Source organism: Erythrolamprus reginae, chromosome 1 (genome assembly GCF_031021105.1).
Source record: "Erythrolamprus reginae isolate rEryReg1 chromosome 1, rEryReg1.hap1, whole genome shotgun sequence".
NCBI classification, from domain to species: domain Eukaryota; kingdom Metazoa; phylum Chordata; class Lepidosauria; order Squamata; family Dipsadidae; genus Erythrolamprus; species Erythrolamprus reginae.
Genome location: NC_091950.1, coordinates 214,713,557 through 214,736,474, shown reverse-complemented (window position 1 = coordinate 214,736,474; position 22,918 = coordinate 214,713,557). Strand labels below are relative to the sequence as shown.

The 22,918-nt window shown below is 42.1% G+C and overlaps 1 protein-coding gene across 1 annotated transcript in view; it reads right to left on the bottom strand.

Moving 5' to 3' along the window:
• Positions 1-22,918, bottom strand: part of UNC80 (unc-80 homolog, NALCN channel complex subunit) — a 199,091-nt gene that overhangs the window by 77,407 nt on the left and 98,766 nt on the right. Inside the window, exons 26-29 of the mRNA XM_070737780.1 lie at positions 14,981-15,146; positions 6,989-7,089; positions 2,678-2,875; positions 269-376 (exon numbers count right to left, since the gene is read on the bottom strand). Of these exons, the coding sequence (XP_070593881.1) occupies positions 269-376; positions 2,678-2,875; positions 6,989-7,089; positions 14,981-15,146 (573 nt within the window). The remainder of the gene's footprint in view (positions 1-268; positions 377-2,677; positions 2,876-6,988; positions 7,090-14,980; positions 15,147-22,918) is intronic.

The window sequence follows — 22,918 nt, the reverse complement described above, 5'->3', positions numbered from 1 at the left end:
CCTTTTGAGGACAAGGATTTAGCACTCTCCCTGGTCTTGCCTTCCTCCACTGGAGACAATTTATTCCCCAGCCTCGCCCAGAGCACCATAGGCATCTCCAACATGAGTGACATTAAGCTGACCACGCCCACCTCCAGCCACCCCCACCCTGTCCACCCCACCCCCACGCCCAAGGTCAAACACAGCCCTGATACGGTCCTCAATGAAATCGAGTTTGACACGGCTGCGCTACTGCATTATTCCTGCAAGTAATGGAAATTCACATTACCTGATGCCTTATGTATTTCAACATTCCAGAATCTTTTTTTCCTTCAAGATTAGTATCCATCACTCTTTTCTTCAGGGAGGGTGTTCTGAGGCATGACTTATCTGAACACTGAAAGACAATTGACCGAAACAAATCTGAATGGCTTTCAAAAGCTATCTATTAAGTAGAAGCTGGGGTGCCATCATGTTTCTGACAATAATACATTTAACTAATGCAGCTTTCCCTTGTTTACCAGAAACCACTGATAATAAGAGCAGCTGACATTTCCTTACTTGCCTGCTTCCAAAATGATGCAGGATTTGCAAGATGTCAACAGTTTCATCAGAATGTTGAAACATTTATGATGAAAACAGTTTCACCCCTCACAACATTCATATAACATTGTGACACATGCCCCCCAAAAATGAAGCCTGTGTCATGAAACCTGCTTCATCATTTATTTGCCTCTGTATCAAAACAATTGTGGCAACATGGCCAGCAAACAAATTAAATAAATGAATGAATGAATGAATAATAAACAAACAAACAAACAAACAAACAAACAAACAAATAAAAATACATTGTTTCACTAAGGAATGATCCTTACACATCTATTCACCTGTGTGTAGAACCAAGTTTGACAGTCTAAAATAAATGTCTACGCCAATGGTGGCTACGTTTTTCGGCACCAAGTGTTGAAACGGGAGCACACATGAACCTTTTCGGTACTGAATGCTGAAATAGGATTAAGCTGTGCCAGAAAATCGGAAAAGCAGATGAGTGGCCACTTGCTCGTCTGGGTTCTGGCGTGCATGCACATGCAAAGACCAGCTGTCCAGTTTGTATGTGCTGGCTCCGCCTGGACTTTCTGGGGTCTTCATACCTCCCTGTTCACTCATTGGTCCCTGTCAGGATGGTGGGACATCTCCACTGCCAACCCAGTTCCAAAGCCCTGGACAGGGAGCAGAATGCTGCCTCTTTCCACTGGAAAGCTGGAGCCCCTTCCCAGCCTCAGATCTAAGGGGCATCAGTGTTCCCAGGACTATGGTTAAGGGAACCAGCAGGCAGGAGTGTTTCGCCCCAATTCTGACCAGGATGAAGCCCCCCCCCAGCTTACCACTGAGAACAAGCCAGTGCAGCCCTCCCTTTTATAATAATAATAATAATAATAATAATAATAATAATAATAATAATAATAATAATAATTATTATTATTATTATTATTATTATTTATTAGATTTGTATGCTGCCCCTCTCCGAAGACTCGGGGCGGCATCCCTCCCTTCCTGGCCATTTCCCTTCCCGGTCACTTTCCTTCCCAGTCAATGCGCCTCTTATCCCTCAGTGGTGTCTCCATACTGTGCTTTCCTCTGGCCCCTGATGGCGGCTCCTTCTTCTTTTCCTTCTGGCTGTTCCAGCATCCCAGCTGGCAACACAAGAACCATTGTCCCCCCTCGTAGCAGCAAGAGCAGAAGGTAGGGAGGACGGCAAACACTGCCTCGCTGCCCCATACGACCAAGCTGGCCTGATGCTCCAGGCAGCGGATGTGCGTCAGTGACGTGGGTTGGGAGGCTGCGGCCATGCAAGAAGCCTGCTCCGGCAAGAAGGAAGAGAATCCTGGCTGGCTGGCAGCTCTGCTCCCCTTGCTCTTCTGGTTCCAGCATGCCAGCCACATGCACAGGAGTACCAGAAACTGAAAGAGCAACCCCCTGGTGCGCACCTAGTCTTTGTGCATGCACATGCACCTTGTGCATGTAACAGGGCAACACACACACTGTGTGGCGGCTCTTTCAGTTTCTGGCACTCCCACATGCATGAGGACCAGCTGAGCAGCACATCAGAACCTGGAAGAGATTTAAGATTTAATTGGATTTGTATGCCGCCCCTCTCCGAGGACTTGGGGCGGCTTACAGCATGTACAGAAAAACAGGAAGAGTAACAGGTGATGGCTGTGCATGCCCAGAGAGATGGCTCTGCGTGCCCCTTGTGGCACACGTACCACAGGTTCAACACCATAGGTTCACCACCACTAGGCCCATGATGGTGAAATTATGGCATGTGTGCCACAGGTGGCACATGGAGCCATATCTGCCAGCACTTGAGCTGTTGCCCTAGCTCAGCTTCAGCGCACATATGCACATCGGCCAGTTGGTTTTCAGCTTGTGCGGAGGCTCTGGGAGGGAATTTTTGGCCTCCTGAGAGCCTCAGGGGAAGTGGGGGAGGATGTTTTTACTCTCCCCAGGCTCCAAGAAAGTCTCTAGACCCTGGAGAGGGCAAAATATGGGCCTACTAGAAATCAGGAAATGCGTGTGCAGGGCGTTGATAGCGAACATGTTTGCACTTTCGGCACCCGAGGGGGAAAAGGTTCACCATAACTGGTCTAGGCAGTTGAAAAATGAATAATTTATTTATTTATTCATTACCTCTTACCTCTTTTTGTTTTTTGCCCCTGGACACACCATTTAATATGTTATTTTCTTTAAGTGAATCCACAGTGTCTCCATATAAAAGTTTGATCGCCCGGACAAGACGAGCACATGAACGACTGTGGTGGAGGTAGCAGTGAGGGTGGCAGTAATCAATATGGGTACAAATGAAACTCTGCTGGTTGCACAACAATATCATCACCTGGAAACACAAAATATAAATGTTTATAGAATTGCAGTCCTGTCTTTGTGTCAACAAATGATTATGTGAACATCCTTTTTTAGATATCAGAAACCATAGACAGAAAAATCTTTTAAATGTTTTCAAACTATTTGTCTCCATTTCCATCCTCTTCAATTTAATATTTCACTAATTCATGAATGAAAACTCTACCCTATTTCCCCCAAAATTAGGCATCCCCTGATAATAAACCCAATTGGGCTTTCGAGTGCATGGCAATAATAGAATAGAATAGAATTCTTTATTGGTCAAGTGTGACTGGACACACAAGGAATTTGTCTTTGGTGCATATGCTCTCAGTGTACATAAAAGAAAAACATACATTTGTCAAGAATCATAGGGTACAACACATAGGGGCCAAATAAGTAATGAGGAAACAATCAATATTAATAAAAATCCTAAGGATACAAACAACGAGTACAGTCATGAGTGGGAGGAAATGGGTGATAGGAATGATGAGGAAAAAAAACTAGCAGTAATAGTACTGCAGACTTAGTAAATAGTTTGACAGTGTTGAGGGAATTATTTGTTTAGCAGAGTGATGGCATTATGGAAAAAACTGTTCTTGTGTCTAGTTGTCTTGGTGTGCAGTGCTCTGTAGTGACGTTTTGAAGGTAGGAGTTGAAATAGTTTATGACCTGGATGCGAGGGATCAGTAAATGTTTTCACAGCCCTCTTTTTGACTCATGCAGTATACAGGTTCTCAATGGAAGGCAGGTTGGCATCAATTGTTTTTACTGCAGTTCTGATTATCCTCTGAAGTCTGTGTTGGTCTTGTGCTTTGCAGAACCAAAACAGACAGTTATAGAGGTGCAGATTACAGACTCAATGATTCCTTTGTGGGAACTGTATCAGCAGCTCCTTGGGCAGTTTGAGCTTCCTGAGCTGGCGCAGAAAGAACATTCTTTGTTGTGCTTTTTTGATGATGTTTTTGATGTTAGGTGACCATTTGAGGTCTTGAGATATGATAGAACCTAGAAATTTGAATGTCCCTATTATTGATACTATATTGTCTACTATTGTGAGAGGTGGTAGGATGGTATGGTTTCTCCTAAAGTCTATCACCATTTCTACGGTTTTGAGAGTGTTCAGTTCTAGATTGTTCTGGTCACACCACGAGGCCAAGTGCTTATTTCAGGGTTCCAAAAAATATAAGACAGGATCTTACTTTAGGGGAAACACGGTAGCAAATATCTCATACTCATTAATGAAACATATTTGTTCAGTTGACCAATGAAACATTCCAAGGTAAAGTGAGATTTTTCCTTTATTCAAAAGGCCATGACAGAGTTTGAGTATTTATTATTGCTGCCACTTTGCTCAGAGTTGCCTAGTTTAAGCACAGGAATTTCTCCCTGTCGGCTTGTTATACCAAATTTCATTTCTGGAAATAATAATCACTTCAGGATCCTTCTCTTACACCCAATTTTTCTTGGCCGAGGTGCTGTGATTGCTTCCTCTTGGTTGATTTTATGAATCCTAGACATGGAAGACCCCTTGAAGATTCAGGAAGCATGGCGTGACACTGGTGGAGAAGGAAAACATCTCCATTTCCTTTTCCTCTTCTCTCCATTTTCTTACTCAATTTTGCCTATTTATATCATCTAGTTCACAGTGATATCAGAGCTGAGTAACTAAAGTACTAATATAATAAGATAAATATATTGATAAGCCATTGCCTTCCAAGGGAAATCTTTGGATTGTCCTATAGTAATCTATTGTTTAATCATTTGTGTCATATTTTGAAAAATGATATTCTGTTTTACCCTAGTTTCTAAATTGCAGTGGGCATCAAATGACAATTGTAGAAAAACTATAAATAACTAGTTTTCCACATTTTATTTTGTACTAAATTTTATTGTATCCTTTATTAATATTTCGACTCACTATTTAAAGGGCAAGATGTTAACTTGATATTTGATTAGTTCTATTTGCTTGATCACAAAGCACACCTTGAATTGAAGGAATGCTTGCCAATTCTGAATCCTCCTTCCCTCTCTCTGCCATCAGATGATCCAAGAAATAGCTTTAATAAAAACAGCCAATACAGATCAGAACCAGAGCTCTATGGAGATTTGTAAATATAGCTAGATAGGACTGCTTGTGCTTTGCCTCAGGAGTTTAATAAATTGTCTATATTACTCTCTTGACTTTTGAATTTATCTTTGAAAAACTGTGAGGTATGTTGTTATTACTAATCTAGGAAAGAAGTACAAGAGCTTGAAAGATTTTAGATTACATCAGAGGAAAACTACTTTTAACTTTGGACATTTGAATCACTGTTCCCTCTTAGCTGCACGGCCGTGCACACCACAATGAACTGTTGTGAAGCATTTTCAACTGCCGCAGAGTCAATAGCCGACTGAGAAGCTGCAGGAGCTCAAGGCTTTGTGGAGAGGAGTCTCCTCTGGCTCTTCTCTACCTAACACAAACTCTGCCTCTAGTGCTGAGAGACTCTTTACCCAATTGATTCAGAGGGTCATGGAAGCTCTGTCCGTAGGATCACTTTTGGACTCCATTGGTCAGCCCGCTCTGTCACTTTACTTTGAAGTGCCATCCCCACAATGCTACCTTGGAGGGTTTGTATTTTGGAGAGCTGATTTTATTATTGAACAACTGCAGTGCGCTTGGTCAATCCAGAATGTTAATAAACCTCAAACCTGAATATTTAAGAGAGTAAAAGTGAGGTTTTAGTTTTCCTAGGAGCACTTCACCACTTGAAACAGAATACCCTACGAAACTAGACTTACAATCCTGGGTCTAGAAAGCCTAGAAATATGACGCCTTAAACATGATCTAAGTATTGCCCACAAGATAATATGCTGCAACATCCTGCCTGTCAACGATTACTCAGCTTCAACCGCAATAACACAAGAGCACGCAACAGGTTCAAACTTAATATCAACCGCTCCAAACTTGACTATAAAAAATATGACTTTAGCAATCGAGTTGTTGAAATGTGTAACTCATTACGGGACTCCGTGGTGTCAACCCCCAACCCCCAACATTTTTCCCTTAGACTTTCCACGGTTGACCTCTCCAGATTCCTTAGAGGTCAGTAAGGGGCGAGCATAAGTGCACTAGTGTGCCTTCCGTTCCCTGTCCAATTGTCTCTCCTATATTTTATATATCTTTTATCCCATTCATATATCCTTTCCTCTACTCTTCATTGATGAATTCTATTCTCATATCTTTTCTTCTATCCTTTCCCTGATATTTCTACTACATGTTTTTATTCTCTTTAACTTTCAATTTGTATTGGAATAAATAAATAAATAAATAAATAAATAAATAAATAAATAAATAAATAAATAAATAAATAAATAAATAGAATATTGACTACTTCAGCTTCTATTCTTATTTTTATTTAATAGTGCTACTGTATGTTTTTGTCAAGGTTGAATTGCTTTGCTTCTTTCAAATGCTAATGCTTTTCAACTTGCCAATGAAGTGAGGAAAGGGAAGGAGGAAATGGAAGATATTTATTTATTTATTTATTTTGATTTGATTTGATTTGATTTGATTTCTATGCCACCCTTCTCCTGAGACTTGGGGTAGCTTACAACATGTTAGAAAATTACATAAAAATAGTATACTAAGAAACCCACAGTTAAGCAAACAAATTCACACATCACACATCCAACATACATTCATGCAGAGAATGTATGCAGGAATTGTGATTGTCCACACTGGAAACCATCAAGGTCGCCACTGCAGGTTCTTGAGAAAGAGATGGATTGTTCCCATAACAAGAAGATGCCTCACAATTGAGCAATATGGTCACCCAGATGTGGGGAGAAGTGGAAGCTATTGTTTAACTAAGCAAGTAATTGTGTGGAAAAACCAGAGGTGGTTTTGTTTCTTCAGTACCAATATGGTATATCTAATAAAATTTTACTTTTGGGAATTCAATTCTCCTGAGAGTGTTTCCTTGTTTTGGTTCACTAATTGGACAGCTGACATTTTCTTGATTAAATTAAATTCTTGAGTAGTTTAAACTTTGTTATTCATAAAAAAGATGGCAAACGGTGAATGTTATATAATTCTAGGGAAACAAAAATAATCTCTACTTACATGTAGCCACGTCATATTCCGGTGATAGTTATCTTCGGTTCCAGTGCTGCTGAGCACTTCAGGTTCTATACTAGGTTCACTTGCACTCCAAGGGCTTCCTTCTTAAAAATAAAACACACACACACATCCAAAAGTAGTTGTCTTCTGATGCTAATTCCTCTTAATTAAATCTAATATATATGTATATATATGCTTGTAAACCAGACCAGGGTTTTGAAACAAATTGTTTTATTCCCTTATATTTTTTAGGGAGAACAGAATAATATGCCAGAAGCATACAATTCCTAATAGGCCAAGCCCTTCAGGAAGGAATGGGAGTTAAAAATATCAACTCCAACCTTTCTTCGTGTCCCAATTATTAGTTAGATTGATCATTACAAGCATAATTTATAGTCACCATGAAAATGACCATTAAGCAGGGATAAACACTGTTTACCTTTCTGGAAGAAGGGAAGGAGAATAAGTAGAAACAAAATTCCTGCATAATCATGCTGCTGCCAATTGTTGGTTTCAGTGATCTGCATTGACTGGGCTCAATGTTAAAGAAAGATAATACACATATTCCTGCATTGCCAGCAATTTGTTACAATTACTGCCTTGTTAGATCCCATCAAGGGGTTACAGGAGAAGAAAGAGAAAAATCCTAATGGACATTTGAGAACAAAGGCAGAAGAATGAATTTTCTTCATGTACTTATTGCCATTGGACATCATCCAATCAGACAGAACTTTAGTACACAATTTGTTTACTGTGTTGTAATACAGTATTATGGCTGCAAACCTATATCCACTTGCTTGGAAGTTAGCACCACTGAATTCAATGGAGAGACCTCTCAGAATATATGCATAGGATTGTACTATTAAAAAGGCAGTATTTCCAATTATATCCTTCCCCTACCCTTAAAGCAAATATACATTGACTTGGGTGTCTACCCAGAAGAGAAAGAGCACAGGCAATACCACTGAGACCCACAAGGAGAAAAGAGATTCAGGTCTAGGATGCATCTGTTCCTGAGTTCTTCTCTAAAATAAATCTCTGGAAAAAATTTTTTGGAGATTGAAGAGGACACATATATTTATCTCATAGAAAGCAAAATATATGCATATTGTATATATAAGTATATGCATAGTATATACTATTGCAATGAGATGTGTATGTGTGTGAGAGAAAGAAAGAGTGAGTATATATATATATACAATACCATATATATTATATATGCCACTGATATATAATATATGTTGTTTTTATATATACCTTCCTATTCACAGCATGCATTTGTTTGGCAGTCAGGAAAATGCCTGTACAGAGTCCACACATCAAACATTTCTATTTTAAAAATTTGGCATTCTTTGAGTGGAGCAGCATTGACTATTTCAAGAGATGTCGGCAGGGTTCAAGCTCTGTCCTTGCCAAATGTGAAGTCCATGCAAGAAAGGGAACTCCTGATTCAAGCCTGGGCCATGGGAGGTCTGCCTAGCCTCCAAGCCCCTTTCCTAGATCTCCTAAGCCAGTGATGGCGAACCTATGGCACGGGTGCCACAGGTGGCACGCGGTGCCATATCTGCTGGCACGTGAGCCGTTGCCCTAGCTCAGCTCCAACGTGCATGTGTGTGCCAGCCAGCTGATTTTTGGCTCAAACAGAAGCTCTGGAAGGGCATTTTTGGCTTCCAGAGAACCTCCGGGGGGATGGGGGAGGGCATTTTTACCCTCCCCCAGTTCCAAGGGAGCCTTTGGAGCCTGGGGAGGGTGAAACACAAGCCTACTGGGCCCACCAGAAGTTGGGAAACAGGCCATTATCCAACCTCTAGAGGACCTCTGGGGAATGGGGGGAGTTGTTTTTGCCCTCCCCGGGCATTGGATTATGGGTATGGGCACTCGCGCATGCGCAATAGCATGCACATACTCTCTTTCGGCACCCGAGGAAAAAAAGGTTCGCCATCACTGTCCTAAGCTAAGGATGCTGTTACCTAAAGATCCCTCTCCCCCTTTTTTGAAAAACCAAGCTCATCTGTGTTACCTATGTCAGTGACAGTGTCCCTGCTGTGGGACAGCTGCAGCTCCTCATTCTCAGACTCTGAGTCCTGACGGGATAACTTGGTGCTCTTTAGGCTGCCGGCCCGGCGAATGCTGGACAGGGAACCCCCTCTCTTCACCCGGAAACTGCGGGTTCCTTTAATCTGGAGCAAGCGGGAGCCTCCTATCCTGATCTTCCTGCTGGGAACTGTATTAAAAGAATAAAAGAGGACTTTTTCCCCCTTATTTCCCCCCATTTTTAAAGTATAATGAAGTATATTTTGAATAAGGTTATATTTTTCACCCTCCTCCGTCTGCATTTCAATGTCTTTTTTCTTTTTTTTTCCAAGGAAGACCAGCAAGAGGCTCCCTCCAAAGCAACACCAAGGTGGCTCTAGAAATCATCCCATACGGGATGCTTTAGTGGAAGGTAAGACAGATCTATTACTCAGTTTGTATTAAACCTCAATCCAGCCATTAGTGTAATTCAAATACTTTACAATCAGTATTATTGGAAACACCACAGCTAAACGACAAATCTCTATTTAGTGCCAAACAATTTGCTCTCGTTTACATAGAAGAGTTATCTTTCCTTGTTTGCTAGAAAGAATTTTGCCGTTCCATTAACGCTTGTCACTGGCTATCGATGACTGAACTGCAAGTTCCGTCAGGCCTTGCAAAAGAGCTGTTCTCCAGCTAGCCCAAGGCTGACCATGTTTTGTCATAGAATCATAACTTTCAATCATGTAGCAAGCACAGTAGGTGACCTGCTTGCTTAAGCACGTCATTTGCTTATCCACTCTGAATGTTACCTTTGTGTAAATCGTCGTCTTTGCACATTAAACTTCACCAGAATTTTACAGAGAAAGCAACAACATGTGGTCCCACTCTTCAGATAGTTCAGAAGTTTTCAGGCATTAAAGACATCTGTGTATGTGTTGAGTGTGTGCATGTGTGTTTGTGTGTGCATGTATGTGTGTGTGTGCATGTGCGTGTGTGTGTAATGAGCACGAATATATGAAATGGTTTGAAGCACCAGTCACTGGCATGTTGTTCTCCACTCAGCTCTAAGGCAGTATATGGGTAATATGCATGTCCAAATGTTGCAACAATCAGCTGTACATCTATTTAAAAGTGAACACACAGCACAAGTCACAATACAAATAAATGATAGTTGTCTCTTGGGGCCAGAAGAAAGGGCAATGATGAAATAGGAAATATCCAAATTTGCTAAGATCTAGCTTTTTAAACATCTGAGAAGGGAGGAAATCTTAATTCTTACACATTTGCACTCTGCCACGATGAATGCACAATTTTCTTTGCAAGTGATTATTTTAGCATATGAATGACCATAAATTTTATTTGTATTTGCTTGGGTTTGTAGTTTTATTGACTAGCCTGTAAGTGGTACATTATGTAACAAACTATCAGAGAAATATAATATTATTCCTCTGGCAAGATCAGTGAATGATTTTGCACAGTGTCTTAAAGGATAAGAAATAAATTGTGGAATAAGCTTCTGGAGACTAGAATATTGGATGCATGAATTAAGAATAACTTTTTAAAAAATCTGCTTGGTATTTAAAACTTACTCCTCAATGCATATTGTATTTTTAATGTCTTACAAGCATGTTGTTGTTGTTATTTCTGTGATTAAATGATAACCAAAATTTTGGCAAAGGATTTCTGTAATAGAAAACTACTTCTAAAATACATATTACAGTATTAGAATCAGTTAAAGAAGCCAGAAGAAGAGGAAGGGGGAAAAGGAATAGAGGAAGAATGAAAAGAAGAAAGGAGAATAATTTATTATATAAAGCAGCAACAGTATCATTTAGGCCAGGGGTCGGCAACCCGCGGCTCTGGAGCTGCATGTGGCTCTTTCATCCCTTTGCTGTGGCTCCCTGTTGCCGGTCAGCTCCACAATTGATAGGGCTTTCAGTTAGGACAGGTAGAGAAAAAAGGATGCCACACTAGGAGGAGACTCTATCGTGGGGAACTGGATTTCCGGTCGGCTCCTGAATTGAACCGGGGACTTCTGGTTAGGACCTTTGTGGCTTTTTGAGTATTTAAAGTTGCCGACCCCTGATTTAGGCTGTATTCCATAGAGGTTTCACTGAAGTGCACAAATATTTTGAATAGGAACAAAAGAGTTTTAGATTTCTTTTTCATCCATTCTAAAAATTCTTTAAAATATATTGTTGTTGTAGTTCCTCACCCCCCTCCTGAAAAGAGAGAGAATGAAAACCTTATTTTAAACAATGCCAAACACAACAGTAATTCCATTGGCAAATTTTCAGTGACATATCATTATTGAATTTTGTTCTTTATGTAGTGGTTCTTTTTATATATATTTGTAACCTACTTTATACTGTTGAGTTTAATTATGTATTGGTCTTTGACCACAAAGAAGATTTTTTCTTGTCATTAATAGGTATTTGGGCATTGTTAAGGAACATTTATTATTCTATTTCAGATGCGGGTGCCATATCAATTATAGTTTCCAATAAACAGAAATTCATTGTTTAAATTATTTAAATCTGTCTTCTGAATACAGGATTTTAATTCTATGATCTATTAAAACTCAGCAGAGAAATTCAAGCTGTATTTAGCTGCAACAGTCAATGTATGCAATCAAAAACAGACTTTAATTCTGATCAATTGTTTCAGCTTAATGTTAAGTTAATTTTCAAAAACCATTATTAAATATAATGATAAAAAGGGAAAATATTTATTGTTTGTAGATTGATTTTTTAACTTGTTAGAAAATGGACACCAGTTTTTGTGGAAACTACAAATAAAACCTTTGCTCTCAAAATGACCTGGGTCAAATAGAAATATATTTCATTTAAAAACTCTACTTGGTCACAATCCATTATCTTTCAGACATAGTAACAACCAAAAATTTACAATCTATTCTGGAATCAAAAAATTGCCTATGCCATATATAATATAGAATTAACTTTTGAGTAAAATTTTATAAGGGAAAATGCATTAACCCTTTTTTCAAAATCATTACGGCTTTTACTGTGATTTTAATAGATATATATTATGTTTTCACTGGCTGATTTCTTTTATTCTATTGCTTTATTTAAAGTTTAATTGTTATTTCTGTTTTTAATGTTGCACATCTTCTAGGATACTTGTAGTTAATTAGTGTAATAAGCCATAATCTATAATTAAATGTAGTGAGTTTTATATATAAACCCAGGTTTGCTTTGATTTCTAGCAGTGCTTCAACTAAGGATATCAGCAATATCTATGAAAATGGAACACAGATAAAACATATATACAATTCTGTTAACACTTCACAGAGATCAGGAAACATTTTTTCTCTCTAAATTATGAGCCAATTTTACACAACAGACTTTTAAACCACTAACAAATGAACAGAAAAACACACAGTAAAACAATAAATTAAAAATGAGATTAATTTATATACTACTTTAAAAAAAGGTTACAGAGTGCATTCCAAAAGTAATGCAATTATTTTTTTAAAAAAGTAATTTATTGAACAGATTTGCACAAACAAAATTCTTCAAAGTACTGTTCTTGGGCCTCTACACATTTTTTTCCAGTGATTCTGCCATGACCAGTATGCACCTTGGAAGGCGTTTTCGGGGACATCTCACAAGGTCTTCATCACGGCTGATTGGATCTCTTCTATGGACAAAAAACTTGCCTTGCTACAATGTGCTACGAGTCCGTGAGTTCCTGACCAAATACCAGGTGCCAACACTGCCCCACCCCTCCCCCCTATAGTCCTGACATTGCCCCAGCAGACTTCTTTTTGTTCCCAGCCCTGAAAGGAATCCGTTTTTCGTCCATAGAAGAGATCCAATCAGCCGTGACGAAGACTTTGAGAGAGGTCCCTGAAGATGCCTTCCAGGGTGCGTACCGGTCATGGCAGAATCGCTGGAAAAATGTGTAGAGGCCCAAGGACAGTACTTTGAAGAATTTTAAGTGTTTGTGCAAATATGTTCAATAAATTATTTAAAAAATAATAATGGCATTACTTTTGGAACGCACCCTGTATTTTGTCACTTTGAATAAGTTTTCTTGGCAGACCATTTCTTATTTAAATTCATGCTTGAGAATGGACAACAAGAGATACACTCATATGAACACAGTTAAAGGGAAGAATTAATATTTGGTGCAGCTTTATCATATTTGTCAGGTATTGCTAATGCACAGGTACACCCAATAAAAAAGGGCTGCCATGTACATACACCTCACCAGAGATACTTCCCTGGTACAGAAGTATCAAGTCACATATTACAGGCAGTCATTCATTAAGCAACTGTTTGAAGTTATAATAGCACTGAATAGTGTTTATAATTAGAATCCCCTTCCTGACTGGCGTTTCTTGCACGCCCTTAATTTAACAGCATCGCTTAGCAGTGGAAATTCCAGTCCCAATTGATGTTGAAAGTTTAGGACTCCCTGTACAGCAACATCCAGGGAGGATATGCACTGTACACTGTCTAGAGTCACTCTTGATGGGAAGATGCATGAAGTATAAATTTAATAAATAAATAAAATAAATAAATATTCAATATGTAGAGTTTTAGATTATTCTTACCAGTTCTGTTGATGAAATTAGTACCTTCCTAAAAATATCTCTAGTCTTCCCTAACCACTTTCATATCACGACTTTTTATTTATGTTATTGTTTGACAAATAAATAAAATCAATAAAAAAATAAAAAATAAATATACCACTGATTCCCATTTTCACATAACTGTATTGAGAATTGTGGTGCTATAGCAGGCTTATGCAATTTAAATGTTCAAATATAACTGAATATATCCCTGCTAAGGAAGTGGATTTAGGATTATTTGTATATTCCAACATGGAATCCAATCTCCTCATAGGAAATACAACAGTCAGAACAATCCTATACATCAAGCAACTAGATTTCAATATTCAGAAAGAGAACAAACACAATACCAAATCTGTGTCAATTTCTCATATAATGGAATCAGCCAGGACTCAAGACTCATCAAAATAATATACGGTAATTTGTTTCTTCATAGTTTAACTTATAGTTTATCATGATTTTATAAATCACAGTACCTTATCCTTTAAAATTACTGTTATATATATATATATATTTAATTTTGTAAGTACAAAAAGAAAACAGTGTGCTTTATGAGTTATAGTCTGTCATATTGACAGGTTGGGCTGTTATTTACAATATGCAATAATAAATTAACTACTACTCTACTTTGTATTAAAACTTTTAAATATTAAAATAGTTTTGTAGTGGTTGTTTTTATGCATGAGGTGGCATTACAATGATAAATCTTCTACTATCAGTAGAATGCAAACACAGAAACATAAGCTTTGAAATTACACATCACATTTTGAAATTAGCAAATAAGAGCCACATGGCATATGAGTTTTAAGCATATTGTAATTTTGGTTTAAGTTAAAGGGAGCAAGATATTGAATTATTTCTAAATGCATATACATGAGCCTCTGGCTCTTTCATATATAAAACAAAACCTTAAAGTACTTAATTTAAGAAGTTTAAACATTAACATATTGAAGCAATGTCTACTTACTACTTATTTTCTCTATAATCCAGCACAGACAAACATGATTTTAAGTACTGTACTCCAAAAACTGACAGAGGTATTTAATTTATGTAAATGATCTATCTCATGTTAATAACCCTTTTTTCAGAAATTTGCATTGAAGGATTAAAAATAACAAGTCTGAAAGAGGAGGAGAAGGAGGGGGGAAGGAGACAACTACAACAACTATATCTAGCCCAATTCCACCCAAATGTAAGAGTCTTACCACTATTCAAAAATCGATCTGATAATATTGAAACTAAAGTTTCTTAGTTTCTAAATATAAACATATTTGATTTAGCTTAGTGTATTCTAATATTATTTTGGAGGAAATAAAGACATGCTGTGTAGAGTGACATTAGAGTTTGCAATAAAACAAAAGCTTCAATAGGTAACAAACCTTTCTTCTCTTCACAACCTGTATCAGACTTCAAGGTATGACTGCTGCTGTGTAAGGAATCTTTTGAATCTTCATTTTCATCCAAAACCCCAGCAAAGCTGATCTTCCTCTCATACCTGTGTCGATCCATCTCAGGGTCCAAACGCAACCTGCAACTTTCCAGATCCTATAATAGTATATAAACACAAAAGCGTATGACGAACATAAATATAATAAATAAAACAGGCCTTCAAGTTTTTTTCTGAAGCAACAAAGAGTTCAAATTGAAAAGGAAATGTAAATGTTGCATTATATTTTATCCTGTTTTGCAATGAACCCAAGAAGGAAGTAGCTAGACTGAAAATAATTGATTTTATAACTGTTTTTTAATATGCTGCTCTTATAATTCCATTATAAAATATTTTCAGGGGAAGCTGCTCTAAAGATTAAACAGAAATAGCCAACAAAAATCCAATTTCTTCTGAGTAATTTTCATGCTGCAATAAATATTACCAAGTAGAGTCCAATTTTTTCCCCAATATTATAAAAACAATATTACATCATTGTGACACAAGCTTTGTCTCTTTTTTATGAGCATGAGATATTCACAAAGAAATGAACCGTTGTACCTACCTGAATGGTCTTCTCGATGCTCTGGAAGGACAGTCCAGTATGGGTTAATCCCAATCCTATTGGTAGAGACTGAGTTAAAAATTAACATGTTAATTAGGCACCGCCCCTTGCCTGCCCCCATGGGCTCAGTTTTAAAAACGAAGTCATTATAATCCAACACAATTTTATTAAATATGTCATTAAACATAACCAACTAGAAATTCCAACCCAAAATCCCTGAATCAAACGATTACTGGGCGGGTCTGGACTCTCCTTCCAGAGCATCGAGAAGACCGTTCAGGTAGGTACAACTGTTCTTCTCCACTGCTTCTGGAAGGAGAGTCCAGTATGGGATATGCCCAAGTTCTAGTCCAAGGGTGGGAGAGTGCAGAGTCAGGGATTAACCGTAGAGGAACAAACTTTCTGCAAAACTCTTCTCCCAAAGGAAGCTTCAGCCGAAGCATAAGAGTCCAGTTTATAATGCCGGATAAATGTAGATGGTGCAGTCCAAGTCTCTGCCCGGCAAATGTCCTCAGCCAAAGCCTGTGTCATCCAGGCTGCTGATGTGGCTGCACTGCGAGTGGAGTGAGCAGTAATCCCCTGAGGGAGAGTCTGAGTAGTAGTCTTATACGCCTCCGCAATACACTCCTGGATCCAACGGCTGATAGATTTGGAGGAAATTCCAAGCCCTAATTTTGTCTGCGAAAAGGAGATAAACGGATTTTCTGAAGGGCTCTGTCCGTCTAATATAAATCTTGACAGCACTCCTGACATCCACCTTGTGCCACCTGAGTTCCAGTGGATGGTTCCCGTGAGAACAAAAGTCAGGTAACACTAGCTCCTGTTTCCTGTGAAACAGGGAGTTGATCTTAGGCAGGAAGGCTGGATCCAAGCGTAACACAAGTCTGTCAGGATAAAATATGCAAAGATCTGGACGTATGGATAGGGCCGATGTGTCCGAAACTCGTCGAGCCGATGTAATCGCGACCAGGAAGACCGTTTTGATCGAAAGGAATCTAAGTGGTATCGACCTCAAGGGTTCAAACGGTGGACCAACGACAGATCCCAGGATGGAAATCTGTGAACTGTTAGAGGATGAGTGTTTGCAGCACCCTTGAGGAAGTCCTTTATCCAAGGGTGGAAGGATAAGGATCTATATTCCCGTGTTCTAATAACTGTGGCCAGTGCTGCAACTTGCCTCTTGAGACAGAGAACTGGAAATGTCGCTCGGAAATCAGCGACGTCATCGGAGGCCACCGAGGAGTGACCAGCGAGGGGCGAGGGTCCTATGAGAGCCAAGAGATTGGTGATGGAACTGAGGGACTGAGAAGAGACCTGGGAGACATCATAGCGCCAGAAAAAGGGGTGACTAATATCAAGAAGAGATCCTTCCTTTTAACCAGGTTGAGATACTCTCCTGGGACCCTGAACATTGTTACAATCCAGAACTTCCAAATAAGAACTAATTAAGAATTTAACACTATCTTATTGCTGACTAATTTCCGATATTTTTTATATTTTTTATATTTTATATATATATATAATATATTTATAGTTTTTTTTAAATTTGATAAATTTAGATATTTTTTCTTATTGTATTTTAACAATCAAGTTAATCTATTTTAATTATTACTAATTTAATCTTAATATTATTGGGGGGTTTCTTAATGAATGGATGACTGGGGTGTATGTAATATTGTGCATAGGATGAATGATTGGTGTGAGTGTGATGGTTGGAGTGGGTGGGGTTATGGTATGCATGAGATGAATGAAAATAGCATGAATGACAGATCTGGCCCACCTGACGCTCGGGAGGCAGGAGAGGAAGGGGCACTGCTCTCTGGGGTGGCAGAGGGTCGGAATATTCCAGTGTTGCTGGGGAGAGGCAGATATGGCGGGGGCCACAGAGTTAGCTGTTCCAGGGGAATGAGGGATCGTTGCTTAATAACGATCCCTTGTTCTGGCTCTGTGAGCCCAATCTTGGGTACTGGTGATGAGTGTAACTCTGGCCCTGGGCTCAGGTTGCTGCTGCTTAATGCCAGGTCGGTGGTAAATAAAGCTCTCCTCATCCGGGATTTGATCCTGGATGAGGAGGCTGACCTGGCATGCATTACTGAAACCTGGCTGGGCCCAGGGGGAGGTGTTCCTCTCTCTGAAATTTGCCCAGCCGGGTTTCAAATACGGCATCAACCTCGACCCCAGGGAAGGGGGGGAGGAGTGGCTATTATAGTCAGGGAGAGCCTTTGCCTACGTAGACTCATTGCTCCGGAAATTGCGGGTTGCGAGTCTCTCTTGATGAAGTTGGACTTAGGGGTTCAGGTGGGCTTATTTCTCATGTACCTGCCTCCCAGCTGTGTGTCAAAAGCCCTGCCTGTGCTACTCGAGGAGGTAGCTGGGTTGGCGGTGGGGTTCCCCGGACTTATTGTCCTGGGGGACTTCAACCTGCCGTCACTCAGCGAAACCTCTGGGTTGGCACAGGAGTTCATAGCCACCATGACAGCCATGGACCTGACTCAAGTAGTACAGGGTCCGACTCACGAGGGAGGGCACGCACCTGACATGGTATTCCTTTCCGAGCAATTGAGTAATGGTCTGAGACTAAGGGGCTTAGAAGCATTGCCTTTGTCATGGTCAGACCATTTCCTACTATGGCTTGACTTCCTGGCTCCAATCCTTCCCCGCAGGGAGGCGGAACCAATTAAGATGTTCTACCCCAGACGCCTGATGGACCCAGAGGGCTTTCAGACGGCACTTGGGGTTATTCCAGAGGCACTCGTCCACAGTTCGGCGGAGTCTCTTGCGGAGGCCTGGAACAAGGCTGCAGCGGAGTCTCTTGACCGGATTGCGCCTTTGCGACCTCTCCATGGCGCTAGACCCCGTAGAGCTCCATGGTTCAACGAGGAGCTCTGGGAGTTGAAACTCCAAAAGAGACGTCTAGAGAAGCGATGGAGGCAGAGTAGGTCTGCATCTGATCGAACACTTGTAAGAGCTTTTATTAAGACTTACAAAGTGGCGCTCAAGGCGGCAAGATGCGCGTACCATGCCGCCTTGATTGCATCAGCGGAATCCGGCCCGGCCACTCTGTTTAGGGTGACCCGCTCCCTTCTTAACCAGGGGGGAGTTGGGGAGCCCTTACAGAGCAGTGCCGAGGATTTCAACACGTTTTTTGCTGATAAAGTCGCTCAGATCCGGGCTGATCTCGACTCCAATTGGAAAACAGAGTCGACTGACAACGAGTCAGTCGAGGTGACTGGGGCACGTACTTGTCCACCTGTCTGGGAAGGGTTTGATCTGGTGACACCTGATGAAGTGGACAAGGCCATTGGAGCTGTGAGTTCCGCCACCTGTTTACTGGATCCGTGTCCCTCCTGGTTGGTTTCGGCCAGCAGGGAGGTGACACGGAGCTGGGCCCAGGAGATTACCAATGCTTCCTTGGGGAGGGGAGTTTTTCCAACACTCTATAAAGAAGCGCTCGTGCGCCCCCTCCTCAAGAAGCCTTCCCTGGACCCAGCCGTACTTAATAACTATCGTCCAGTAGGTGGTGGCACTCCAGCTCCAACGGTCCTTGGAAGAAGCTGATTATCTAGGTCCCCAGCAGTCGGGTTTCAGGCCCGGTTACAGCACGGAAACTGCTTTGGTCGCGTTGATGGATGATCTCTGGCGGGCCCAGGACAGGGGTTTATCCTCTGTCCTGGTGCTCCTTGATCTCTCAGCGGCTTTCGATACCATCGACCATGGTATCCTTTTGCACTGGCTGGAGGGGTTGGGGGTGGGAGGCACTGTTCTTCAGTGGTTCTCCTCCTACCTCTCTGGCCGGTCGCAGTCGGTGTTAGTGGGGGGTCAGAGGTCGGCTCCGAGGTCTCTCCCTTGTGGGGTGCCTCAGGGGTCGGTCCTCTCCCCCCTGCTATTTAATATCTAAATGAAACCGCTGGGTGAGATCATCCAAGGACATGGGGTGAGGTATCATCAGTACGCTGATGATACCCAGCTTTACATCTCCACCCCATGCCCAGTCAACGAAGCAGTGGAAGTGATGTGCTGGTGCCTGGAGGCTGTTGGGGCCTGGATGGGTGTCAACAGACTCAAACTCAACCCGGATAAGACGGAGTGGCTGTGGGTTTTGCCTCCCAAGGACAATTCCATCTGTCCATCCATTACCCTGGGGGGGAATTATTGACCCCCTCGGAGAGGGTCCGCAACTTGGGCATCCTCCTTGATCCACAGCTCACATTAGAGAACCATCTTTCAGCTGTGGCGAGGGGGGCGTTTGCCTAGGTTCGCCTGGTGCACCAGTTGCGGCCCTATCTGGACCGGGACTCATTGCTCACAGTCACTCATGCCCTCATCACCTCGAGGTTCGACTACTGTAATGCTCTCTACATGGGGCTACCTTTGAAAAGTGTTCGGAAACTTCAGATCGTGCAGAATGCAGCTGCGAGAGCAGTCATAGGCTTACCTAGGTATGCCCATGTTTCACCAACACTCCGCAGTCTGCATTGGCTGCTGATCAATTTCCTGTCACAATTCAAAGTGTTCGTTATGACCTTTAAAGCCCTTCATGGCACTGGACCAGAATATCTCCGAGACCGCCTCCTGCCGCACGAATCCCAGCGACCGATTAGGTCCCACAGAGTGGGCCTTCTCCGGGTCCCGTCAACTAAACAATGTCGGTTGGCGGGCCCCAGGGGAAGAGCCTTCTCTGTGGCGGCACTGACTCTCTGGAACCAACTCCCCCCACAGATTAGAACTGCCCCTACTCTCCCTGCCTTCCGTAAACTCCTTAAAACCCACCTCTGCCGTCAGGCATGGGGGAATTGAAACACCTCCCCCGGGCATGTTCAATTTATGTATGGTATGTTTGTGTGTGCATCTGTTAGTATATGGGGTTCTTTTAAATCTTGTATAAATTTTAAAGTTATCTGGATTAATTATGATTTGTTCTATCTTGTTGTGAGCCGCCCCGAGTCTTCGGAGAGGGGCGGCATACAAATCTAAATAATAAATAAATAAATAAATAAATAAATAAATTTGGAGCTAACCCCCGCTCCAGACCCGCTTGAAGAAACTCCAACACCTGCAACACCGAAGCTGTCTCCATATCCGTGTTGTTTTTCTTGCAGAACCTACAGAAGGCTGACCAGGTGGCCTGATAGATTCTCGAGGTGGATGGCCTCCCAGCCGCCTGTATTGTTGATATAATGCTATCAGAAAGATTGTGTCCCTTCAATCTGCTCCGCTCAATCGCCAAACGGCTAGTTGAAAGCACTGGGGATCCGGATGGTGGACTGATCCCTGGCTGAGGGATATCTCTCTGTCCGGAATCCTCCATGGAGGGGAGATTGAAAGAGACACTAGGTCCGAAAACCACTGTCTGCTTGGCCAGTATGGAGCTACTAAAATTACTTCTGCCTTTTCCTGTAAGATCTTGTCTATTACCCTTTGTAAGATCTTTGTCGGCAGATAGGCGTATAGGAGACCCTGCGGCCAACTCGAGGTTAGGGCATCGACTCCCTCCGCCCTGTGTGAAGGGTAACGAGTGTAAAATCTGGGGAGTTGCGCATTGGTGTGCGTCGCGAACATATCCACCAGAGGCGTGCCGAAACGCTTCGTGATTACCTGGAATAGCTGCGGGTCTAGCCTCCATTCCGTTGGGTCGAGAATGGTCCTGATCAGCCAATCGGTCTGAGTGTTGTCGACCCCTGCGATATGTTCTGCTGATAACGATGCTAGGTTCCTCTCGGCCCAATTGAAGAGGGCCGAAGCTTCTTGCATGAGGCGTCGCGACCTCGTGTCCCCCTGATGGTTTAGGTAGGCTTTGGTCGCGACATTGTCCGTCAGGACTAGGACATGTTTGCCTTGAATAAGTAAGGTGAAGTGCTGGAGAGCCAGAAACACTGCCTTGAGCTCCAGGAAATTTATGTTCACCGGGTTGAGGTCCTCCTCGGACCATAGTCCCTGTGCGCACTGCTGACCAATATGCACTCCCCACCCCGACAGACTGGCATCTGTAGTCAGTGTGACTAGATCGTGAGTCCAAAATGACAGCCCTCGTTGTAAGGCTGGGGAGACCCACCATGCAAGAGAGTCCTTTATCTCCCGCAGCAAATGAACACGTGTGTTGGAATGGCTCGTCCGGACCTTCTGGGCTGGAAGCAGAAACCATTGAAGGCTTCGGATGTGGTGTCTGGCCCACGGGATAATCCCTATGCAAGAGACTAAGGTCCCTAATACCTTGGACAAAAAGGCTAGGGACATCCTCTTGTCTCTTTGAAGGGACGAAATGAGGGATACTATATTCTTCCGTCTGTCCGGGGAAAGGTACACCATGCATGAAGTTGTGTCGATGATAGAGCCCAGGTGTAGAAGTGTTGTAGATGGAATCAGCTGGCTTTTGGGCACATTGATGGTGAATCCATGCTCCGTCAAGGTCCTCATTGTCAAGGCAAGGTCCTGTTGAGCCCGTGCCTGTGATTAGGACAAGATTACAATATCGTCGAAATAGGCCATTAGGCACACCGATTGTGTGCGCAGGCTCGCTGTGAGGACGTCCAGAAGCTTGGTGAATGTTCGTTGGGCCGAAGAAAGGCCGAATGGCATGGCCTTGTATTGATAGTGGATGCCCTCTACACAAAATCGCAGGAACCTTCGATGAGGTGGATAAATTGGCACATGCAGGTATGCCTCCTTCAGGTCCAGTGATGTTAAAAGGTCCTGGGGGCGAATTGCCGTTAGGATGGTTTGCAATGAATGCATCTTGAACTTCCTGTACAGGATATACAGGTTTAGTTGCTTCAAATTCAGGATCAAACAGCAACCTCCCGATGACTTTGGAACAGTGAAAATCATGGAGTAGAAACCGGTCCCCCTGGCATGCTGTGGAACTGGTTCTATGGCCTGGATATGCAACAGGTGAGTTATTTCCTGAAATAGTTCTTGTTTCTTGGCCGGGTTCCGTGGTGTCAGGCACTGGAGGAAACGGTTGGGTGGGGGCTGAAGGAACTCCAACCTTAGGCCTTGAGACACCGTGGCTATTACCCATTTGTCCGAAGATGTGGCACACCACGAGGAAATGTAGAGGTGGAGCTTTCCCCCTATCGGTTGTCCGCTGTCGGAATCATTTGGGGCATTTGAAACCCTTCTGGCCTGTGCCTCTAAAAGGGCGTCTAGTCTGCTGATAGCCTCTCGTTCTGTCCTGGAAATTGGTCCGGTCATTCTGGGAAGATGAATTCTGGTTGAAGCGGCCCTGTGCATACGGGCTCTGGGCCTGGCCTGTTCCAGAAGAAGCGTCCCAGCGAAAGGACTGCCTTCTGTTGTAGGGTGTAGTCCTTCTCTCCTGCAGCCTGTTCG